Source organism: Ranitomeya imitator, chromosome 1, assembly GCF_032444005.1.
Source record: "Ranitomeya imitator isolate aRanImi1 chromosome 1, aRanImi1.pri, whole genome shotgun sequence".
Classification (NCBI taxonomy): Eukaryota; Metazoa; Chordata; class Amphibia; order Anura; family Dendrobatidae; genus Ranitomeya; species Ranitomeya imitator.
The window spans coordinates 916,859,212-916,880,605 of NC_091282.1; the positions used below are offsets into that span (position 1 = coordinate 916,859,212).

The window sequence follows — 21,394 nt, forward strand, 5'->3', positions numbered from 1 at the left end:
AGGTCAGAAAGGGGTTAATGTAACTCTTTAGTTGTCCCACGTGCTTGGTGTGAACAAGGCATAGTTATGAAAAATATAATTATATGAAAAAAAAAATCTTAACCACACAAAGACACATTGCTCTGGTGAACGAAGTTATAAAAACAGCTTTTAGGCAGTCACACAAGAATTGCTTCATCCATATAACCGCTGCAAATTTAGTTTTACAGTGCAGATCTCATTACTAGTGATGACATGCTCAGATCGCATCTTATCCGTTAATGCTTGGGCGTCATACGAGCACGCCTAAAATGTTCAAGTCCCCACAGCTGCATGATTTGCGGCTGTTAGACAACACATGCAGGGATTGCCTGTTTATTAGGGAATCCCCACAAGCTAAGGGTGTCAAGCAGCCGCAAATCATTCAGCCCACAGGGACTCGAACATAATATACGAGCACACCCAAGATACTCAGATAACACCCGAGCATACTCGGATAAGACGTTATCGGAGCGTGTTCACTCATCACTGCTCATTACCCATCACAAGGGCATAAAGATGCTGCGAGTCAGAGTGCATAGTCCCCAATGAGACTTACAGGCAAAAAAAACAAACCTGTAACTAATGCAATGTAAGAGAAACCTGTCAGAAAGGAGAAAAGAGCACTGATGTGGCAAATTGCATATCCTTTCCCATTTAGGACAATGAGATGGAAAACTAACCAATCTCATTGTGAAATATGTAAAGACAAGCACATACAAGAATACATACCCTGCCCAAGAAGTAACGCTACCATTTCTTCATGTCCTTCCCGCGCAGCTTCCATGAGGGGTGTATAGCCTTCATCATTTACCTCCTCCAGATTGGCGCCTCGCTCTATGAGTAAAGCTGCCAGCTCTACATGGCCACCACAAGCTGCGAGCGTTAATGGAGACTCGAACGAGTCCGCTGGCATATTCACCTGGGCCCCACTATCTAGCAGCAGTCGAGCCACCTCTACATGGCCATCCTACATATAACACAAACTGTTAATACAAGCAGAATAAAAGGCTGAGGGATCGGATAGATCTACGGAGTCCGATTACCATGCAGGCTTCCATTAAGGCAGTGTGCATCTCATCCGTTTTATGTTCCTGGTCGGCCCCAGCTTCCAACAAAAACCTCACCATTTCTAGATGTCCTGTTGGAAAGAAGACAAAATGCACAGGCTTTGGGCAAACTGTATATGACACAAACTTGTGCACGCCAACCATTCGCATATAATCCGAACAACAATAAGTGTCGCAGTATAAAAATAAATGAGAGTGCAATCTCCAAAGCCTGTATTTAGTCTTACCAGCATAAAATGAGATTATTCTGGGCCTACATGTGGTAAACCTAATTACCTTTGTAGCACGCCAAAGTTAGTGCGCTCTCTTTAAATTCGTTGGAATGAGTATTAATTCCAGCGCCGTTCTCCAGAAGGACCCTGGCTACTTCCACATGGCCAGCACTCCCCGCCTCCATAAGAGGAGTGTGACCGTTTTCATTGTGGTCCTCAATGCTAGCACCTGATTCCAGCAGCACCTTTACAACATCTACATAGCCGCCAGCACATGCATAGGTAAGTGCTGTGTTTCCTGCATGAGGGGGAGACAGGAGAAATTACACAAGGATCACAATAAGAAATAGAAAAATATATCGACTAAGGATACAAAACAATTCAGGGCAAACCTGTGGAGGACTGGGAGTTCACATCAGCATCATGAGCTAGGAGCAGCTTCACAATTTCAACATGTCCCCCATTAGCAGCAGCCATTAAAGGCGTAATATCTCCTTTTATACCTCGATCTTCCACATTTGCATGCATAGCCAAAAGAACCTTTAGAAAGGGGGGAAAAAACAAGCAATTCTAAGAATAGGATGAACATAAGCATTGAGTGATAAGGGTTCAGTATTCCTTCATAGCCTTTATCATGTGTAGACTTTTGTTAGGGAGCGAGAAATGGCTTACTGGGAATTTAGGGTGTTTGCAAGCGTCTAATAAGATCTGCCATTTCTCCATGCAAATTATTTCAATATCTTCCTCTACAATTCCAACAAGTCCTCATTACTGCCATGTGCGCAAAGCCTCACATAACATTAGCAAAAAGGCAGATTATTACTGTAATAATCTTACCATTAACTCCTTAACGAGCAGGGGTATTTTTGGTTTTGCATTTTCATTTTTTGCTCCCGTTCTTCCCAGCTATAACTTTTCTATTTTTTTTTTTTTGTTGTTGTCAAAATGGCCATGTGAGGGCTTGTTTTTCGCGGGATGATTTGTACTTTTTAACGACACCTTTGTTTTTACCATGTCGTGTAACAGAAAAATATTCCAAGTGCTGTGAAATTGCAAAAAGAGTGCAATCCCACACTTATTTTTTGTTTGGCTTTTCTGCTAGGTTCACTAAATGCTAAAACTGACCTGCCATTGTGATTCTCCAGGTCATTACGAGTTCATAGACACCAAACAAGTCTAGGTTATTTTCTGGGTTTTTTTTTAAATAAAATTCCAAAATTTGTTTGAAAAAAAAAAAGTCATTTTCCGAAACCTGTAGTGTCTCCATTTTTCGGGATCTGGGGCCGTGTGAAAGCTTATTTTTTGGGCGCCAAGCTGACATTTTTAATGATACCATGTTGGTGCAGATACATTATTTTGATCGCCAGTTATTGCATTTTATTGTAATGCTTTTTTTTCTCTCTACGCCATTTACCGATTTGATTATTTTTTTTAAAATATTGATAGATCAGGCGATTCTGAATGCGGCGATACCAAATGTGTATATTTAATTATTTTTTTTTGTTTTATTTTGAATGAGGCAAAAGGGGGTGATTTTAACTTTTATACTTTTCTCAAATTTTTTTAAAATATTTTTAAAAACTTTTTTTTTACTTTTTGCATGCTTCAATAGCCTCCATGGGAGACTAGAAGCTGCACTTGTCTGATCGCCTCTGATACATAGAGTAGGGCTGCAGCCGATGGTGGGAGGAAAGGACACACTTCCCGGTGACCGTTCCATGCATTGCGGTCTCGCGAGATGATGATGTGCGGTCTCACAAAACCGCTAAGTCATCTCGCGAGACCGCAATGCACTCTTCACACCGGAGCGCACGAGGAGCGCCGGTAACCACTTCGATCCGGGGGCCAACGGAGGGTGCGTATATATTTTTTATTTTAATTCATTTTTTTTTTTTTAACAGGGATATGGTGCCCACATTGCTATAGACTGCGTGGGCTGCGCAATATACTACGTGGGCTGCGCTATACACTACGCATACATATTCTAGAATACCCGATGCGTTATAATCGGGCCACCATCTAGAGAGAGTGTGTGTGCGCGTGAGTGTGTATGTGCGCGTGCTCATTTTTTTCAAAAAGTGGGAGAATGTAAGGGAAAAAAAAGCATTACTTACAGCCACAAGACCGACGAGGGCAGTGATAGGTGGCTTGTGTAAATGTGTGGTGTACAATGTGTCAACTCCTGCTGTCAACTACACAGACCGGTAGGGAGCAGTGAGCAATACACAATTGTGGAGAAATATTTCCCATTTTAGTTACACTACTTCCTTGCCCGACATTTCAGAAAACACCTTTAAAAAAGGGAACCTCTCACTAGCTTTTCCCAATTTAAAGCATGGCCTTCACCTTTACGGCCTCTTTTATAGTGTTTTAGTAAGCTGTGTACAAGTCCCCAATCCTCTCTGCATAACAAAAAAAAACAAAAAAAAAAAACGGGATTTTTGGTTACTCGACACCTTTATTGGGGGACAAAGGAAACCGTAGGTGTATGCTGCTGCCACTAGGAGACAAACACTATGCACAAAAAAAAAAAAATAGCTTCTACCCAGCAGTGTACACCCCACAAACTGGCACCAAGTTAATCAGTTCGTGAGATAGCAGTAAGGGTACCGTCACACAGTGGCATTTTGATCGCTAAGACGGCACGATTCGTGACGTTCCAGCGATATCGTTACGATCTCGCAGTGTCTGACAAGCTCCTGCGATCAGGGACCCCGCTGAGAATCGTACGTCGTAGCAGATCGTTTGAAACTTTCTTTCGTCGTCTAGTGTCCCACTGTGGCGGCATGATCGCATGGTACCCCTGACGAAGCCACTGGTGTGGCGACACGCGTAGGGTCTCTGCTCCTCCTGTTGATACCCCCCTTGGCTATGTACAGAGCTTGAACAGCTCCTGGGTTTGCATACTGGTTTCTTGTTATTGGTGATCTGAATCCTCACTCCTCAGCAGATCTTTTATTTCCCTTACTATGGGAGCTTTTGCAATTTAATGGCACAGGTTATATACCACGTTAGACTAGACCAGTGGAAGCGCTACACAACTAACTCTGCATTATATACAACTCTATACCTTAATGGAGTAGACCTACATGCCATATGTGTGGTTTGGGGTCAATCTGACTCACTGTGTATGTTTTATTAAGCTTTTGTCTATGTCTTACGTTATTGCAAAAAGGTTTTTTTTTTTTTTTTTTTTTGCATATCTGCTTATTTGTGTTACATAGGTAATCCTGCTGGTGTGAGGTATTCACAGACTGGTGCATTATATATCATGGTCACAACTATACTCCTTAGGTTGTGTTGCTTTACCCTATATTCCAATAGTGCTGTTCATGCAGACATCTTACACTGTACTATATATTATTATTAGCCATTACAGTGCGTTTGGGGAGGGATCGCATCTAGGAGGAGGGTTCTATTATGGGCCATTTGTTCATGTTTCTAGGTCCTATGTGTGACCAATTTTAAATGCTTTTAATTGTGTGCTCCATGTGGTTGTTTCCTATGTCCATGAGTGTTATTCTAATAAAATTTGTAATTTTCATATTTAATCCATTGCCTTGGGTGATCCCCTTTTGTGGTCTATTTCTTGTGTTGTTTTTTCATGGCATGATCGCATGGTGTAACAAAGGTGTGCACGATATTGTATACGATGTGCGCATAGTAACCAACAGCTTCTACATCGCACGTACGTCATGAAATTATCGCTCCAGCGTCGTACATTGCAAAGTGTGACAGCAGTCTACGACGCTGGAGCGATATTGTTACGATGCTGGAGCGTCACGGATCGTGCCGTCGTAGCGATCAAAATGCCACTGTGTGACGGTACCCTAAGAGAAGCAAAGTGTAAAGAATAACTAAAAGAAATACACAACCAAACCGTAACAATATATAAAAAAAAAAGCCAGAACTGCTGTCAAGCAGTGTCCCCCAATGGAGGCTCCGAGAAACAGATTTTATGGTGAGTAACCAAAAATCCCGTTTTCTCTATCACTTCATTGGGGCACAAAGGGAACCATTGGACATCCCAAAGCAAGGAGGGAAACTACCACAACTCCATTTAGGTCAGAGAACTAACCACTGCCACTTGTAAGATTCTCCTACCTAGGCTGGCATCAGCCGAGGCGTAGGTATGGACCCTGTAGAACTTGGTGAACGTGTGAGTAGCCCATGTCACCTCTTTGTAGAGCAGATGTCCGATGGCGAACGGCCCATGAGGCCACCACCGCTTGGGTAGAGTGGAACTTAATCCCATGAGGAGGCGTTCTATTCTTAACCAGGTACATCTTCAAAATAGTCGCCCGGATCCAGCAAGCAACTGTAGCCTTGGACTCTGAAGGCCTCTTCGAGGGCCCTCAGGAATCACAAAGAGAATCCATCCTCCGGAAGGGGATGGTCCTAGAAAGGTAAAGTGAATCGCCCTGACCAGGTCCAATCTGTTCAGAATCGCTCCAGAGGATGAACCGGAGATGGGCAGAAAGAGGGGAGGACAATGTCCCCCATGGAGATGAAAAGCGGAAACTACCTTGGGAAGTAAGGACAGAACAGGCCGCAAAGCCAACTTATCCTGGTGCAGAATAAGGAAGGGTTGGCAACATGAAAGAGCTGCCAGCTCCAAAACCCACCTAATGAAAGTAATTGTCGCAAGAAAGAAAAAAAAAAAAAAAAACACCTTCTTAGGCTATGTTCACACTTGCATAAGGGGGCTTAGCGGACGGCTGCGTAATTCCTCCTTGAAGCTCCGCACACTTCCGTTTAGGTCCGCTTACTTCTGCATGCATCCTGCGTACCCATCTTTAACATTGTGTACGCAGGACATGCGGATGCGTCGTTTTGACGCGCCCGCCGACCGCACAGGAACACAACAAGTTGTTAAAGATAGGTACGCAGGATGCATGCAGAAGTAGGCGGACCTAAACGGAAGTGCGGAAGTGGACAGAGCTTCAGGGAGGGAGTACGCAGCCATCCACAAAGCCCCCGCACGCAAGTGTGAACGTAGCCTAAGACGAGGCAAAGAGACGTCTTGAAGAGAGCAGTGACTTGGCCCTTCAAGACAGATAGACCTACATCAAGCCCCGATTGAAGAAAGGCCAGAGCACCTCAAAGAGAAAACCATAGGCGCGGAGTGATTAGTCTCAAATCAACGGAAGAAGGCTTACCATGTCCGATAATAGTCTAAAGACTATGCTGGCTTTCGAGCTCGATTCATTGTCTGAATCGCACGTTTCGAGAACCCAGACGCTATTAAAACAGTTGTCTCAACAGCCACGCCGTAAAATAGAGCGAACAAGAATTCTGGTGTAAGATGGGGCCCCGAGAAACAAGATCTGGTCTTTCTGGGAGTCTCCAAGGAGCATCTACGAGTAAATTGATGACCTCAGCACCAGATTAGACCAGGAAGACCTGGTATGCAATTAGGATGACAGGCACCCCTTCCACCTTGATTTTCTTTACATGCCCGGGAAGAAGGTGGAGAGGCGGGAACAGATAAGGAAGAGCAAGCTGACAAGGGTATCGCTATTGCGTCAACACCCGCCACATGAGGACTGAAGAACCTGGAGACTAACTGTGGGATCTTTATGTTCATCCTGGAAGCCATGAGATCCACATCCAGGAGTGCCTAATCGTAGACAAATTTGACGGAAAACATCCTAATGCAAAGACCAATCTCCCACCACAAGACCCTCATGACTGAGAAAGTAGGAGACCCAATTATCTATGGTGGGAATGTGCACTGCCGAAATTGCTGGAACCATGTTCTCTGCCCAGAGAAGAAACTTGGAGACTTCAGCCATGGCCAAAGGACTCAAGAGTTCCTCCCTGGTGGTTGACACATGCCACCATCATGGCATTGTCTGTCTGTACTCGCACTGGTAGGCCCCGGAGAAGGTCTTGCCAGTGGAGAAAGGACAGAAGAATGGCTCTGATTTCGAAAACATTGATTGGCAGCGAGGTCTCTTTCAAGATCCTGCGACGCTAAATCGAGAGGTTGCGGAACACAGCTCCCCAGCCGAGGAGACCACAATCCATTGTAACCGCTTGCCAGTGAATAAGAAGGAAAAACCGACCCTGCTGAATGATCCGAGATCCGGACAGGACAGTCCAGGAAAAGAACAGACCGTTTCCATTGGGATAGGATGGTCTGCTGAAGTGGACAGGTGCGAAACTGGGCAAAGGGAATTTTCTCCACAGCAGCTACAATCTTGCTCAGAACAGCCACGGCCGAAGGTAAGGATAGAGATTGCAAGGTATGAAGACAGCGAAACCAGGAAAATCAAACAATGGGCTGGAACTAGACAATACTGACCTGTTAACACCCTGTCTCTGCTAGGTTGACTTATCTACAGTAATGGACAGGTGTTCCAGGGCTAGGGAGAAGGATGGAGCTTTTACAAGGATGACGTCTAGGTTAAGTATGACCCCTAGAAACCTGGTTCGTGAGATGGCCATCACCGCTGCCATTATCTTTGTAAAGACACTGGTTGCGATTGTCAGGCAGAAGGCGAGAGCAATGAACTAAAAGTGGCCCTCTCGTACCACGAACAGAAGGAATTTCTGGTGACCTGGAAAAATTGGGACATTGAGATAGGCGTCTAGGATATCCAGTGAACACAGGAACTCTTGTGGTTCCATGGAAACCATTATTGAACGAAGGGATTGCATCCCGAAGTAATGTAGGCGGACTCTTGATCAGCAACTTGACATCCAGGATGGGTCGAACAAACCCGTCCCTGTTGGAATCTACAAAGAGGTTCGAACAGAAACCTGAAAAATGTTCCTAAGGTGGGATGGGGATAATGACACCAATTAGTCGCAGAGAGGCAATGGTTGCAAAAATACTGGTACCAGCCAGGGGTCTCTTGGTTTGCAGGATTCGAAAGAAAACGATCTCAGGGTCGCAAAATTAATTCTATTTTGCATCCTGAAGATACCACCTCTCTGACCCAGGCGTCCTCTACAGAGGTGAGCCAAGCGTCGCTGAATAACAGGAGACAGCCGTTCACCCCAGGAAACTCCCTGAGAGATGGTGGAGAGTCATGCGGAAGAGAATCTGCTAGGTCTGCTCCTTGAGGATCTGCCCTGCACATTTCGAGGATACCAGGAGGGTGCTGGTTTGAAGGCATCTCCTGGCTTGGAGTGTTTTGCAGATGAGAAGTGACAAAAATTCTTAAATTTTCACTTGGTTGGGCGCCGTGGTTTGACCTGAGGAAGAAAAAAAAAAAAAAAAAAAGAGCTTTACCCTCTGGGGCTTCCATTGTATTCTGGCCCTGCTTGGTTCCAAACAGTCGTGACCCCTGGAAAGGCAGACTGGTCAGCAGAGACTTCTTGGAAGACAAGTAGGATTGCAAGGCCTTTAGCCAGATGGTCCTGCGGATGGCCACTATATTACTGGACGCTTGAGCTGCACAGGAGGCAGTTCCAGTGAGGCGGCTACTGAGTATTTTCCCGGTTGTGAGATCTGGTCCATTAAGTCATCAGGCGCAGCTCCCGCAAGGATGCCCTGACTTAGGCTGGATTCACATTTGCGGTTGTGTCTCCAGCATTTCTGACGCATACATCCACATGAGTCTTTATTTCTTATCTTTTACACTGTAAACGCAGGTGCATGCGTTCACCCGCGTTTACTTACGCATGCGTATTTTCGGGGTGTGACACACCATGTTAGAGTTTTTTTGGCATCAAATTTCCGCCGCCATATGCATGTGGACGCTTGCGGACGGAGTGCGTCAAAAAAACACATTACAGTCTATGGGAACGCATAGGAACGCAAGGACATGCGTTGGCTTGCGTTTGCACAAGGGTCTATATACAGAAATCCCATGAGCCACGCCCATTGGGCGTGACTTGTGTCAAGGAAATTCTCCTTGCATGAACAACGCGAATGCATACAAAAAACGCATGCAAATGCGTGCAAACGTTGCTTTTTTTTTATCAGTCATGCGCAAGTTGATGCGGATTAAAAAAAAGCAGTGTTATGTGTTTTGCCATGTGTTTGTGGTTGCGTAAGAAACGCTGCGGACTCAACCGCAAATGTGAACCTAGCCTAAGTTGCTTGGCCCATGCAGATATAGACTGACACTCACATGGTAGCAAAGGCAAGGCATAGGGTGGAACCTGCCGCTTCAAAGACTGACTTGTAGTGATCAGCAAGTATACTCGTTACCCGAGATTTCCTGAGCGTGCTTGGGTGAGCTCGAGGTATTTGTGACTGCTCGGAGATTTAGCTTTCCTTGCTGCAGCTGCATGATTCGCAGTTACTAGACAGCTTGATTACATGTGGGGATTCCCTAGCAACCAGGCAACCCCCACATGTACTCAGTCTGGCTAGCAGCTGTAAATCATACAGCTGTGTCGACAAACTAACTCTCCGAGCACTCACAAATACTCGGAGACCACCCGAGCAACAAGTAGATTCGCTCATCACTACTGACTTGGTAAAGGACTCCATGAGTCTCATTGTAGTCCTTAGTCTATAATCTGTCCGTAAGGTGAGGACTGTGTTGGTGGATAGTCTGAAGAGTCCACAGCAGGAGAAACAGTCCAATTTTCAGTGAAATCTGAAGCGAAGGGGCACAGAATACCAAGCCATTTCCCTCTCTGAAAGCATCTGATCAAGTTTTCCTGCTTTCTGGAGAGCACCCGCTCAAATTCTTTATTGGTGGAGGGCAAAAACTCTAAGAGTTCATCTTGCCAGGCTGAAGGACACCGTCTGTACTGAGGAGCAACCTTGATATTAAGGGTCAGGTTGACCACCACAATTAAGACTCAACCATGTCCCTCATGTTAGAGGCCTAGTCAGGATCCAGGCTCAGAATCTGCTTCGAAACTCCAGTCAGTCAGGTTCCGCTGGCAAGTCTGGGGAGAACGACTGGGAAGAAGCCGCCTGCCGAGATGGGCCAGGAAGCGAGAGGGGGATCCGGAGTGGCTCTCCTACCTAGCCCTCTTTTGGCCCTTGCTGATAGCCACGGACAAAAGGTAAAAGAGGACCATGGGATCTGCGAGCAGCGGCAAGGATAGGCAAATGTACAGCATGGATATCAAGGTCTAAGACCCCTTGGTAAGATTTGCAACTAATTGAGACAGTATGACCACGTTGGGATAAGGGGACCACTGTCTCCGGAAGCAGTGGAGGACTCCTGGGTGGCAAGGACAGAAGCACTGCTACAATCTTGACAGAGGGAAGGAGACTGATCTGAAGGGAGTCTGCACTTCCAAAAACAGCCAAACTGCCTGACTAGGGTAGAAGGGGCCAGAGGAAGAGAGCGCTCTCCTTTTGAATTAGACAAGACAGAAGAAGGCCGACTCACTAATGCCTGAGGTTAGGGGACAGAAAGGAAGAATTGCTGAGGAGAGTGTCAGTCTGCACAACAAGGCTTACCCACAGGAAAGCTGAGGAACCGCAAGCTGACCAGGGATCTGCGGCGCTGTGGTCTCAGGAAGGCTGGCGAGTCCTGACGCCACTGAGGGAGGAAAGAGGGCGTGTTCGAGCCACGCATGAAGAAGTCTGCGTGACAAGGAGGGAAGGGGAAGGGTTGGGCACCGCGGCTAGGCCGCACCCTAGCCTACATTAGTGGTGAATGAGGCTGGTGAGGGGCGGGCGGTGCGGAAGCCTATAAGGATGTGGAATTAAACTGTGCCCAGACAAAACACACACACTTATGGGCCCCCTAGGCTGCACTGGATTCTATTGATAACAGCCGATAGACCATTTTTTCATCGCCTCTGGAATCCTTAATAAAGAGGAGGGAGAGGGGGAAGGGGACCTGTGGAGAACAAAAAAAAAAAAGTATTTCAATCCCTGAAGAGGTCTCTGAAGAACACTCAGATGTCCGAACCGAACCAGATTGTGGGGCATTTGTACATACTGAGACCGTCCGGCTCTGTTGTGCGAGCGGGCAGGAGTAGGTAGCCATGACTATTCTTCGGCTCACCTGAACACTCTTGATGTGTTAGGGGCTAGGGTCCTACCAGATGGACAGATGAGGATTCAGGGTGTCAGTCCACGCCGTGATCTGTGATCCCACGTAGAGACAGTGACTGTTCACACTATATCCCTCCAGAGATAGAAGAAACTTCTGAAAAAAGAAAAGGGAGAACGTAACTGAAAAACGACGAAAACCGAGGTAGATATGGGTCTAGTGAAAGACTTGTGTTCACCTCCTACTGACACCAAGCTAAAATTGATTAACTTTGTGCCAGCTGGTGGGTATATATGCTGGCCAGCAGATTATTTTTTTTCTTCATAGTGTCAACAGCATACACCCATGGTTTCCTGTGTCCCCCAATGAAGGGATAGAGAAAATACTTATTACTCCTTCCCCCCCATACGGTGCGGTCCGATGGCATTACTGGTTTTGCTTTGGCGCCTCCTCTCTGGTCGCATTTGCAGTCCTCCTGCTTTCTTCAGGTAGATGATGAGGGGGAGAAATAAAAGGTTTTTTGTGCTATGCAGAGGGGATTATGGACTTACATACAGCTTACTAGAATGCTGTAAAACAGACCTTAAGGGTGGTAACTGTACTTTATATTGGGGAAGCCTGGCTACAGGGACTATCTCCAGTGTGTGCTTGTATATGTCCGTGTACCTGTGAGATGGCTGGTAAATGTTTAAAGCAAGTCTAGAAAACAGGGCGCCTAATTAGCACCAGGATAAATCATGCACAAACTGGAGTTAGGAGAGGTTAAACATGTTTGTTCTGTTCTAGTTTTTACATTAAGAAAGTATTTGCCCTTCAGAGGCAAAGCGGATTATCAGACTGTGGCCTCATATTTCTTTCCCAAAAGAATCAGTGAATTAAAATATTTAGCTATATTACAGCAAGAGACACCATAGCCCTTTTATATTAAAGGCCTTTCAAAAAGGGATTCATCTGCAGTGGTCAGAATGGTCATCTAGAAAGAAAGAGGATTAAAAAAGGGAAAAGTAGATATATACCTGTGCAAGTTCATAGTATCCAGCGGAACAGGCGAGGCAAAGGAGGGACTCCCCTTCCTCTGTGTGCTCATTAACACTGCGGCCTTCAATTAGCAACTTCCTCACAGCATTGACATCTCCTTCAGAGCAAGCTTCTGCTAAACTGCGGCTGTCAACGCAAGAGGATCATTACAACACCACAAACCACTCATCAGGCCATTAATATTTTTATGTAGTCAACGAGGCTACCCACGCAAGACAATGCACAAAAAGGACGGGCATGGGAAATCTCATCTGAAACTTGTTAAAGAGAATCCGTCACAAGGTTATTGTCACTGTGATTCCAGTGATGTGTCACTTAATGGACTGCTTGTTATGGTTTTAATAAAAATCTTTTTTCAGCATGAGATTATCACTAGTCTTTCATAGTCATGAGCTCTGTATAACTCCCACCACTGATGTACAGCTTTCTGCCTATGCACAGTGTACACAGAAAGCTGTCAGTGGTGTGTTCAAAATTCAGAGAACTGGCAGATCTGCAGCACAGAAATCAGAGATTTAATCAAAACTGCAGCAAGCAACCCAGTAAATGATACAATTGCTTGAATAAGGGTTGCTTCCCCTACATCATGGTATCCGATAGGGTTGCAAAAACTCGGTAACAGATTCCCTGTATGGTAGGAGCACAAGCAGTCTTTTCTGGAGAAGAAACTCAAACCTCAATTTCTGCTCTAAAAATGCCTCGAAATCCTGTGTGCAAATAGCAAAGAGGTTTCTCAATCTACATTTATCCAGAATTACTTAATGTATTACTTATGGAAGCACATGACTGCAATGGGAAGGGGTAAAAGTGGAGTGGGGGGTAGAGAAAACCCTTGGCTGTAATAAGCAGGCCCAATAAGACCTAAAAAAGCAGCAGCAGGGTGCAGGCTGGGCTCCAGAGGTCAGACATTCATCATTGATGGAGGATATAACCCCGTAAAGACTGCATTTGATAACTTGTCATACACAAGTGGCATTGTGTTTCTACGCTCCTCAAAAACTAAGCTTGACAGAGCATGCCTACTACTTGGCATCTGTATGTCCGGCAGTAAGCAGATCTGGGGACAGCGCTTCCTACATCATACTCAGCAAGATTAGCTGCCACATTAGGCCAGTTTACCTGAGCAAGCCTAGCAAAGCTGGACATAGGTGGTAAGGGTCATCACGAGGGTTCAGGGACAGAATTGCCCCTCAAGAATAGGTGAACGGACACGTTCTGTCTATATGCTGTATTGGGGTTGGTAGAGATGTAGCAGATACCGGCAGATGGCGTTTCTTACAGTCAAGGTATAGGACTATTATGTGGCGTCTAGGTCCGAGTAGTGTCGTCAGGAGCGGCCGAAGGTCTCTGGACCCAAACTAAAGTAGACGCATAGGCATATATGAGGAAGTGGAATTCAGGACAGTCCATAAATCCTTACTCAGACCTTGAACGTTGGATATGTGACAGTGGCATTAGCTGGACTAAACGACTGAACCCATCGCTGATATTCTAATGTTTCAAAAAGATATTAGGAGCATTAATATGTGACTTGCGGAATATACTCACTTGTCCGTCTGCCCTGCATTTGAGGTGCTCTCCGCTCTCATTCTCGTAAGTGCAGCAGCAGCTTCATCCAACGCACAGCTGACCGAGGACGTCAATCTGCGAAGCACCTCGGGATCTGCGAACGCTTTACCATCAGCAGTGGATAATTTACCAATTCCTTGTTAGCACAAGTCGCCAAGCCAGTTAGTAGGTAAATGTAAGAAACCAAACAAAAATAGGGACAAGGCCTACGGTTAGTTCGGTCATGCAAAACTAACGTCCGGCTAAGCTCACGGCTTACTGGCTGGTAATTCAGTCATGTTTCACATGCTGGAGAGACGTCTGCTTGGCGCACACGGGCAGCACAGAACAGCTAATGAAGAGGGACTACTTCCATTTAAAAACCGTTATTAAAGCAAAAAGAAAAAAAAATAAGCAGGATTTGTTTTATGCCTTCAATCATTAAAGCAATAGAAAGCTCATTTATAGGGCGTATCCACATACCACACCATTTTACAGATTCTTTATAAATTACATCTACGTAAAATGTTAACGGGGTTGTCCGGCCTTAGGCTACAAGTCTGCAGACTTGTATATACTCACACTGTGCGCAGTGAGGATTCTCTGGTCATGTGATCGTGAGTATACAAATTACAAACGTAAAATCATACACCGGCACAAGTCTGAAGTCAGAGTAGCCGCATACTTGTAGCCTAAAGCTGGACAACCCCTTTAAGTAACTTTTGAAATGCATTACTTATACAGTGTGTCCGTAAAGTCATGGTGCACTTTTGACCAGTCACTGGAAAGCAACAAAAAAACAAAAGAAATGTGAAATCTGCTCCAAATAAAAGAAAAACTCTCCCAGTTTCATACCTATTCAGCGCAGTTCGATTTGGACTCCATTTGTTGTCCTACACACATCCAAACAATAGTGAAGCTCTTGCCACACACGGGTAAGGACGTCTGGTGTAACAGAGTGAATAACGCCTGTGATTCTCTGTTTTAAGTGATTAATGTCGTTGATACGTTCAATGTACACATGTTGCTTCACATAACCTCAAAAGTAAAAGTCTAAAGGTACCTTCACACATAACGATATTGTTAACGATATCGTTGCTATTTGTGACGTAGCAACGATATCGTTAATGAAATCGTTATGTGTGACAGCGACCAACGATCAGGCCCCTGCTGGGAGATCGTTGGTCGCTGAAGAAAGTCCAGAACTTTATTTCGTCGCTGGACTCCCTGGAGACATCGCTGGATCGGCGTGTGTGACACCGATCCAGCGATGTCTTCACTTGTAACCAGGGTAAACATCGGGTAACTAAGCGCAGGGCCGCGCTTAGTAACCCGATGTTTACCCTGGTTACCATGCTAAAAGTAAAAAAAAACAAACAGTACATACTTACCTACCGCTGTCTGTCCTCCAGCGCTGCGCTCTGCACTCCTCCTGTACTGGCTGTGAGCCGGAAAGCAGAGCGGTGACGTCACCGCTCTGCTTTCCGGCTCCCAGACAGTACAGGAGGAGAGCAGAGAAGCAGAGCGCAGCGCTGGAGGACAGACAGCTGTAGGTAAGTATGTACTGTTTGTTTTTTTTTACTTTTAGCATGGTAACCAGGGTAAACATCGGGTTACTAAGCGCGGCCCTGCGCTTAGTTACCCGATGTTTACCCTGGTTACCGGCATCGTTGGTCGCTGGAGAGCGGTCTGTGTGACAGCTCTCCAGCGACCAAACAGCGACGCTGCAGCGATTCGGATCGTTGTCGGTATCGCTGCAGCGTCGCTAAATGTGAAGGGGCCTTAAGGGCGTCAGATCCAGGGATCGTGGTGGCTATGGCTTGACAGAACCCCTGCTTATCCACCGCCGGGGGAATGTTCTATCCAGAAACTCAAGAACAATGGTGGAGGAGCGCTTTCCTGTTGAAAGATGACACCTTCTGGAAATTGTGGCACTGCATAAAATTCCAACATGTCAAGATACGTCACAGACCGCTCCACGAAAATAAAATGGGCCTATCACCTTATCCGTCAGCCACACCACACGTTCACATTAGGGGTGTTACGTTTGTACGCAACGTAGCCATGAAGATGTTCAGCAGCCCATATTTGGGTTATGGCCCCAGATACGGAAGGTCGCCTCATCGCTAAATACAGTCTTCTGCAAAAATCTTGCATCATTGTCGATCTCATGAAGCGTATCTGTAGCAAACGCGCATCAGCCACAATTTGTACCCCGTAAACAGACGTTTCTTTAACACCTTATGAACTGTAGTCTTGCTTAAGTATAGTTGTCGAGCACACGCATTTTTTTACGGCTCCTTAGGTAGCTATCCCTTATAGCCTCTACAGACTAGTCACTGACTGATGGCCTACCAGAATGGGGGTTTCTCCACCAAACTGCCAGTTTACTTCAGCTGCTTATTCCATCGAGCAATGTTATTTCTATGTGGTGGCGCTTTGTCACAGATTCGAATTTAGCGAGCCACAGAATACACTGAACGCTCCTCCGTACCGTCCACATCTCGACTGGCATGGAAAACCACACTGCTGGCATAAGCTTGTGGTTGCATGATGTCACAAACCTGGCAGTGTATTAATAGTTCAGTTTATCAGGGGTTAATCTGACTGAGGGCCCAGAAACAGCTTAATTGAGTTTGTGTTGTTTGATTGGTTCTTGTTATCTTTCCTCATAAAAAGGTCTGATATGATTGGACCAGAGAAAGGGCAGCAAAATGTAAACTATAAATAGATCCTGTGACTGGTCAAAAGTGCACCATGACTTTACGGACACACTGTATTACGCTTTCCTGCTAGATACACTTTTGACTTTCCAAAATGTCAGTTCGGAGCAGATTGAGCCAAGACCACAACATAATACAGGCTGTAACCAAAGCTCGCCATAAGCAATGCCTCTTTCTTTCTTCTGTCTATGGGACAACACTCATACAGAAGCCATGAATATAGCAGGGAACTACTGTCTGAAGACCCTTCTTGTCATCTCCCACATTCAATCACATGTAGCCACTTTCCCAAACGCAAAGAAAAAAAAAGAAAAAAAGTAAATCTTCGTTCCTTTTGTACTCAGAATGTGAAAGATTATGAAAAATCACAAAGCAAGAATGGACACTGGGTGCAAAGATGACTGAAGGTGAGAGGATGCAGCTTCTTCCATTGAAATACACAGTGGAGACCATCATAAACCGAAAATAGCCTGTGAAAGCTGAAACGAGCCGGCTACGTGTACACGGAGGAGTACGAGGCAACAGCTGCTTTACACAACACAAGGAAGCAAAACTATTCAGGTGTCTTTCCAAGGTGAAACGCAAACAAGGATCCGGCTTAAAGGGGTTGTTCGCTAAGTAAATATTACATATGGAAATCGCAATCATTTATACTGCTGTGTCTTGAGATTAGTTACAAAACGGTTGTGGCGCCCCCTGCTGTTCTTTAGACCCCCTCTCAGATGTCCATGATCTCATAGTATATGGACGGTGCCATAATCCTTGCTATGAAGCAGGCCAGCCAATGAGACCAATGCACCGGAATCCTAACCAGCACCGAAGACACCATACGAGAGGACATTAACCCCTTCCTGATCTCGCCAGTTTCACTTTTTATTTTTGAGTTTTCATATGAGGGCTTTTTATTTTTGCAGGACAAGCTGTACTTTTCAGAGACACGTGATGTATTAGAAATCAGGGAGAAAAAAAAAAAATCACAAGTGCAAAGAAGTTGCAAAAAAAAAAAAGGGCATAAAGCAACTTTTTTATTTTTTTATTTACCATGTTCAATATATGGAAAAATTACCGGTGGCTTTAATTTAATATTTTAACGCCTTCACTACCTTGAGGTTCTCAGTTTTTGCTCCGCTTTCCCGAAGCCATTTTTTTTATTTTTCCATCAATAGGCCATATGAGGGCTTGCTTTCTGAGGGACACATTGTACATTTGAATGGCACCATTGATTTTACCATATAGTGTATCAAAAATGGTTAAAAAACAATTCTAAGTGTGGTAAAATTGTGAAAAAATGAAAAGAAAAAAAAAAGGGCAATTCCACAAGTTTTTTTTTTTTTTTTAATTATTATGTTCACTAAAGACTAAACTTGGCCTGCCATTATGATTCTCGAGGTCATTGTCATTATCAGTTCACAGCTACCAAGGTTCTTTTTCATTTAAGTGATGAAAAAAAGCCAACATTTGCACAAATGAAAACCAGCGCCATGATGCTGTAGCGTCTCCATTTTTCTGGGGCTGGGTCAGGGCTTATTTTTTTGCACACCGAGCTGACGGTATTATTGATGCCATTTTGGGGTAGATATGATGTTTTGATCGTCTGTTATTGCAATGTTGTAAAGATAAAAAAAAACAACTAACTTCTGGGGTTTTGATTCATTTTCTCTTATGCAGTTTACCGATCGGATTAATTCTTTTTATATTTTGATCGATCAGGGGTTTCTGAACGCAGCAATACCAAATATGTGCATTTTTCTTTATTATTTTATTTTGAATGGGGCAAAAGGGGGGCGATTTGAACTTTGATAGATTTTTCAAACTTTTTTTTTTTTTACTTTTCACTTGCTTCAATGGTCTCCTTAGGAGACTTGAAGCTGCGATCTTCTGATCACTTGTGATACACATAAGCCCCGCTATGTATAGCAGAATTGGTCATTTACCAAGAACGCTACGGGGGGACGTTTATAGCGGAGTGACAATGACAACAACAGGGATTCTCATCCAGACTCCGAGTTGCCATGCGAACCCATCAGTGTCCCGCGATCATGCGCGGAGCTAGTGACACATCCTGTTTGCCCGAGTAAAACACCACTGTCGGGAGATTGACAGCGGCATTTAACATGTTAACAGACGCAGGTGAATCGAGATTCCATCCGCAGCTGTTAGGGGCATATGACCACTGATCAGATCAGCCGTCATGTGCCAGAAAACATTTGAGCTCAAATGCCAGGGACACTACCTATGACACGTCTATGTCATAGGCCGTGAAGGGGTTAATAAATTGGACTTTAATGGACATAGCTATACCAAGTACATTTTTAAAATCGGGGAAAAAAAAGTGATTTTAACTTTGAGGCTATGTGCACACGTTGCAGATGTTGCTGCGGATCGGCAGCAGATTGGCCGCTAAGGATCGGCAGCAGTTTTCCATGTATTGTACAGTCGTCCCATGTAAACCTATGGAAACCCAAATCCGCCGTGCACATGCTGCGGAAAATACCGGTCAGAAATGCAGTGGTTTATTTTCCTCAGCATGTCAATTCTTTGTGCGGATTCCGCAGTGTTTTACACCTGTTCCTCAACAGGAATTCGCAGGTGTAAAACCGCAGGTGAAATCCGCACAAAAAAAATGCAGGAAATCCGCGGTAAATCCACAGGTAAAACACTGTTTCACCTGCAGATTTTTCAAAAATGGTGCGGAAAAACACAAATTCGCAACATGGGCACATAGCCTTCATTTTTTTATATTAAAAACATTTTTTCTTTACACTTTCCAATCGCTTGTACTATAAACAGCAATAATACAGTATTGCTGTGTATAGTGAAAATCACTGTCTCCTATGGACGCCAGTTTCAGGCTAGCTTTCACAGGAGTAAAGTCATGACAGACCTCCGGCACAGTGATTAAGTCACGGGGGTGGTGATGCGAGCAAAGAATGACAGGCCCCTATCAGAGACCCACCCAGGGCTGCAAGAGGCAGAGGATGGCTGAATATCACAGTCATCATCTGCTGGGAAAGAGTCAGGAAGCCGGCATAAATGGTAACGGCACATCATGTTTGTAAGGGGTTAAAAGAACAGTAGGGGCACCATAACAATTATGTAACAGTAGTGCCTGCACAGAGCTAAAAGTGTTTTTTTCTGGAGATCCAACAGAGTAATTTACTTGTCATGTCCGATAATATCCGAAGACAAATAAAAGTTACTTTTTAATGGGTGTCAGTCTGGCGGCTAAGTACCTTCCTAATGCTACTAACCTGTAAATTAACCCTATATCTACAGGTTAATAGCATTATCCAACCTGACAAGTTCCCGTTAATATTCCCTTCAGGGACAACCCCTCTAAATGGCGAGAGAGAAAAAAAACAAAACAACTAGTGCCAACTTGAAGTTTGCATTCACACATTTCACTTTATGTGAAAAAAAATTAAATAAAAATAAAAAATAAAAAACACACACACACACACACACACACACACTAGAGTGGTCCTTTATTAGCAGTAAGCAATGTATTGAATTCAGTAAAATAATTCACGGTCGCTGTCTTCTGCCATTTCCAGCACTGCTCTTATCCCCCATCATGTCACTCACGATTTTTCTTGCCTGCTGACATCGGGGACTGTTAGTTCCTCAATATGGCCACATTCACACGGTCAGTGTTTTACCCAGGTATGTATAAGCCAAAACCAGGAGTGGGTGATAAATGCAGAAGTGGTGCATATGTTTATATTATACTTTCCCTCCACTCCTGGTTTTGGCGTACACATATTGATCTAAAATACTGACCAAGTAGTGACCACCTTAATGCCAGTCTACGAGAGCCTCGTCCTGAGACTGTGACTTCCAGTCCATGCAATGGCTGCGATTGGCGTCTGGTCACAGCCGCAGCCACATGTTGTAGGAAAGAACCAGTGCAGTGCTGGGAATGGCAGAAAACAGCACTGGGAAGTATATTAATGTGTCCATTAATGGCTGGTATCAGAGGCGACAAAAAAAAAAAGACAGACGTGTTCTTCTAACTGAAGTTTTCACATCTGTGAGATGAAGCCTTATACACAGACTGACCAATATGAGCCACGATCTTAAGAATTTGAAAAGCACCGAGCAGCATCTAAATGTAGAAACGTGTGTCCGTACCTGCAGCTTCTAGGAGCGCCTCCAATCTCGCCTGCGTCTCCGGATCTACGGTTCTTAAATCTGTTCCATCGGCTGTGCCTGATAGAAGGAGCTTGGATGCCGTCTCCAGCATTGGGTTCTCCAAATCATCTTGGTCCAAAATGAAAGACTCCACCTGAATGAAAAGAAATCAGAATTAGACGAAAATGTCACCACTAAACGACAGCTCAAGGAGAGATGTGAAGGGTTTGTGAAGTGGGGATTCATTTCTCCATCCCATAAGGGGAAGGGTATACACGCGGTAGCTTTCCAATGATCGGATATTGGGGAAACATCAATTACAATGGGACCCATTTCCTAGCAGCTGCCCATGCTCCAGTTCGGCCCCAGCTCAGACCACTTGGTTGGAGCCACAAAAAAAAAATGGCATGAGAATGTCAAAAGTCGCAACATTTTAGTGCAGCCTCATATTGCAAGATTTTTTTTATTTTATTTTTTTTACTTTTCAAAGTTTTTTTGAGGATATAAGCTTTGATGAATCAGGGCCAATGGGCTCTCACCTCACTTTCAGCTGTATCTGTTTATTTCAGGAGGGCACCAAAATGTGGGACCCCATTTTGATGTCCGCCTCAAATGAAGGGATACAGCAGAAAATGTCCGACAGAGCAGGGACTTTGTCTACATCATTACAGTCAGTTGCCCTGTCCGCACATTCAGCCAATTTCCATTTTTCAGATGTAAGATGGAGCTACTGA

The 21,394-nt window shown here is 44.7% G+C and overlaps 1 protein-coding gene across 7 annotated transcripts in view; it reads right to left on the bottom strand.

Moving 5' to 3' along the window:
* ANKRD17 (ankyrin repeat domain 17) overlaps nucleotides 1-21,394 on the bottom strand; it is a 163,594-nt gene that overhangs the window by 83,380 nt on the left and 58,820 nt on the right. For 5 of the 7 annotated variants that reach the window (XM_069743523.1, XM_069743524.1, XM_069743528.1 and 2 more), the window contains exons 2-8: nucleotides 20,661-20,814; nucleotides 13,807-13,963; nucleotides 12,237-12,384; nucleotides 1,693-1,840; nucleotides 1,365-1,598; nucleotides 1,065-1,159; nucleotides 751-988 (exon numbers count right to left, since the gene is read on the bottom strand). In XM_069743523.1, coding sequence (XP_069599624.1) covers nucleotides 751-988; nucleotides 1,065-1,159; nucleotides 1,365-1,598; nucleotides 1,693-1,840; nucleotides 12,237-12,384; nucleotides 13,807-13,963; nucleotides 20,661-20,814 — 1,174 coding nt within the window. The remainder of the gene's footprint in view (nucleotides 1-750; nucleotides 989-1,064; nucleotides 1,160-1,364; nucleotides 1,599-1,692; nucleotides 1,841-12,236; nucleotides 12,385-13,806; nucleotides 13,964-20,660; nucleotides 20,815-21,394) is intronic. The other 2 variants (XM_069743525.1, XM_069743527.1) reach the window with 1 other exon arrangement.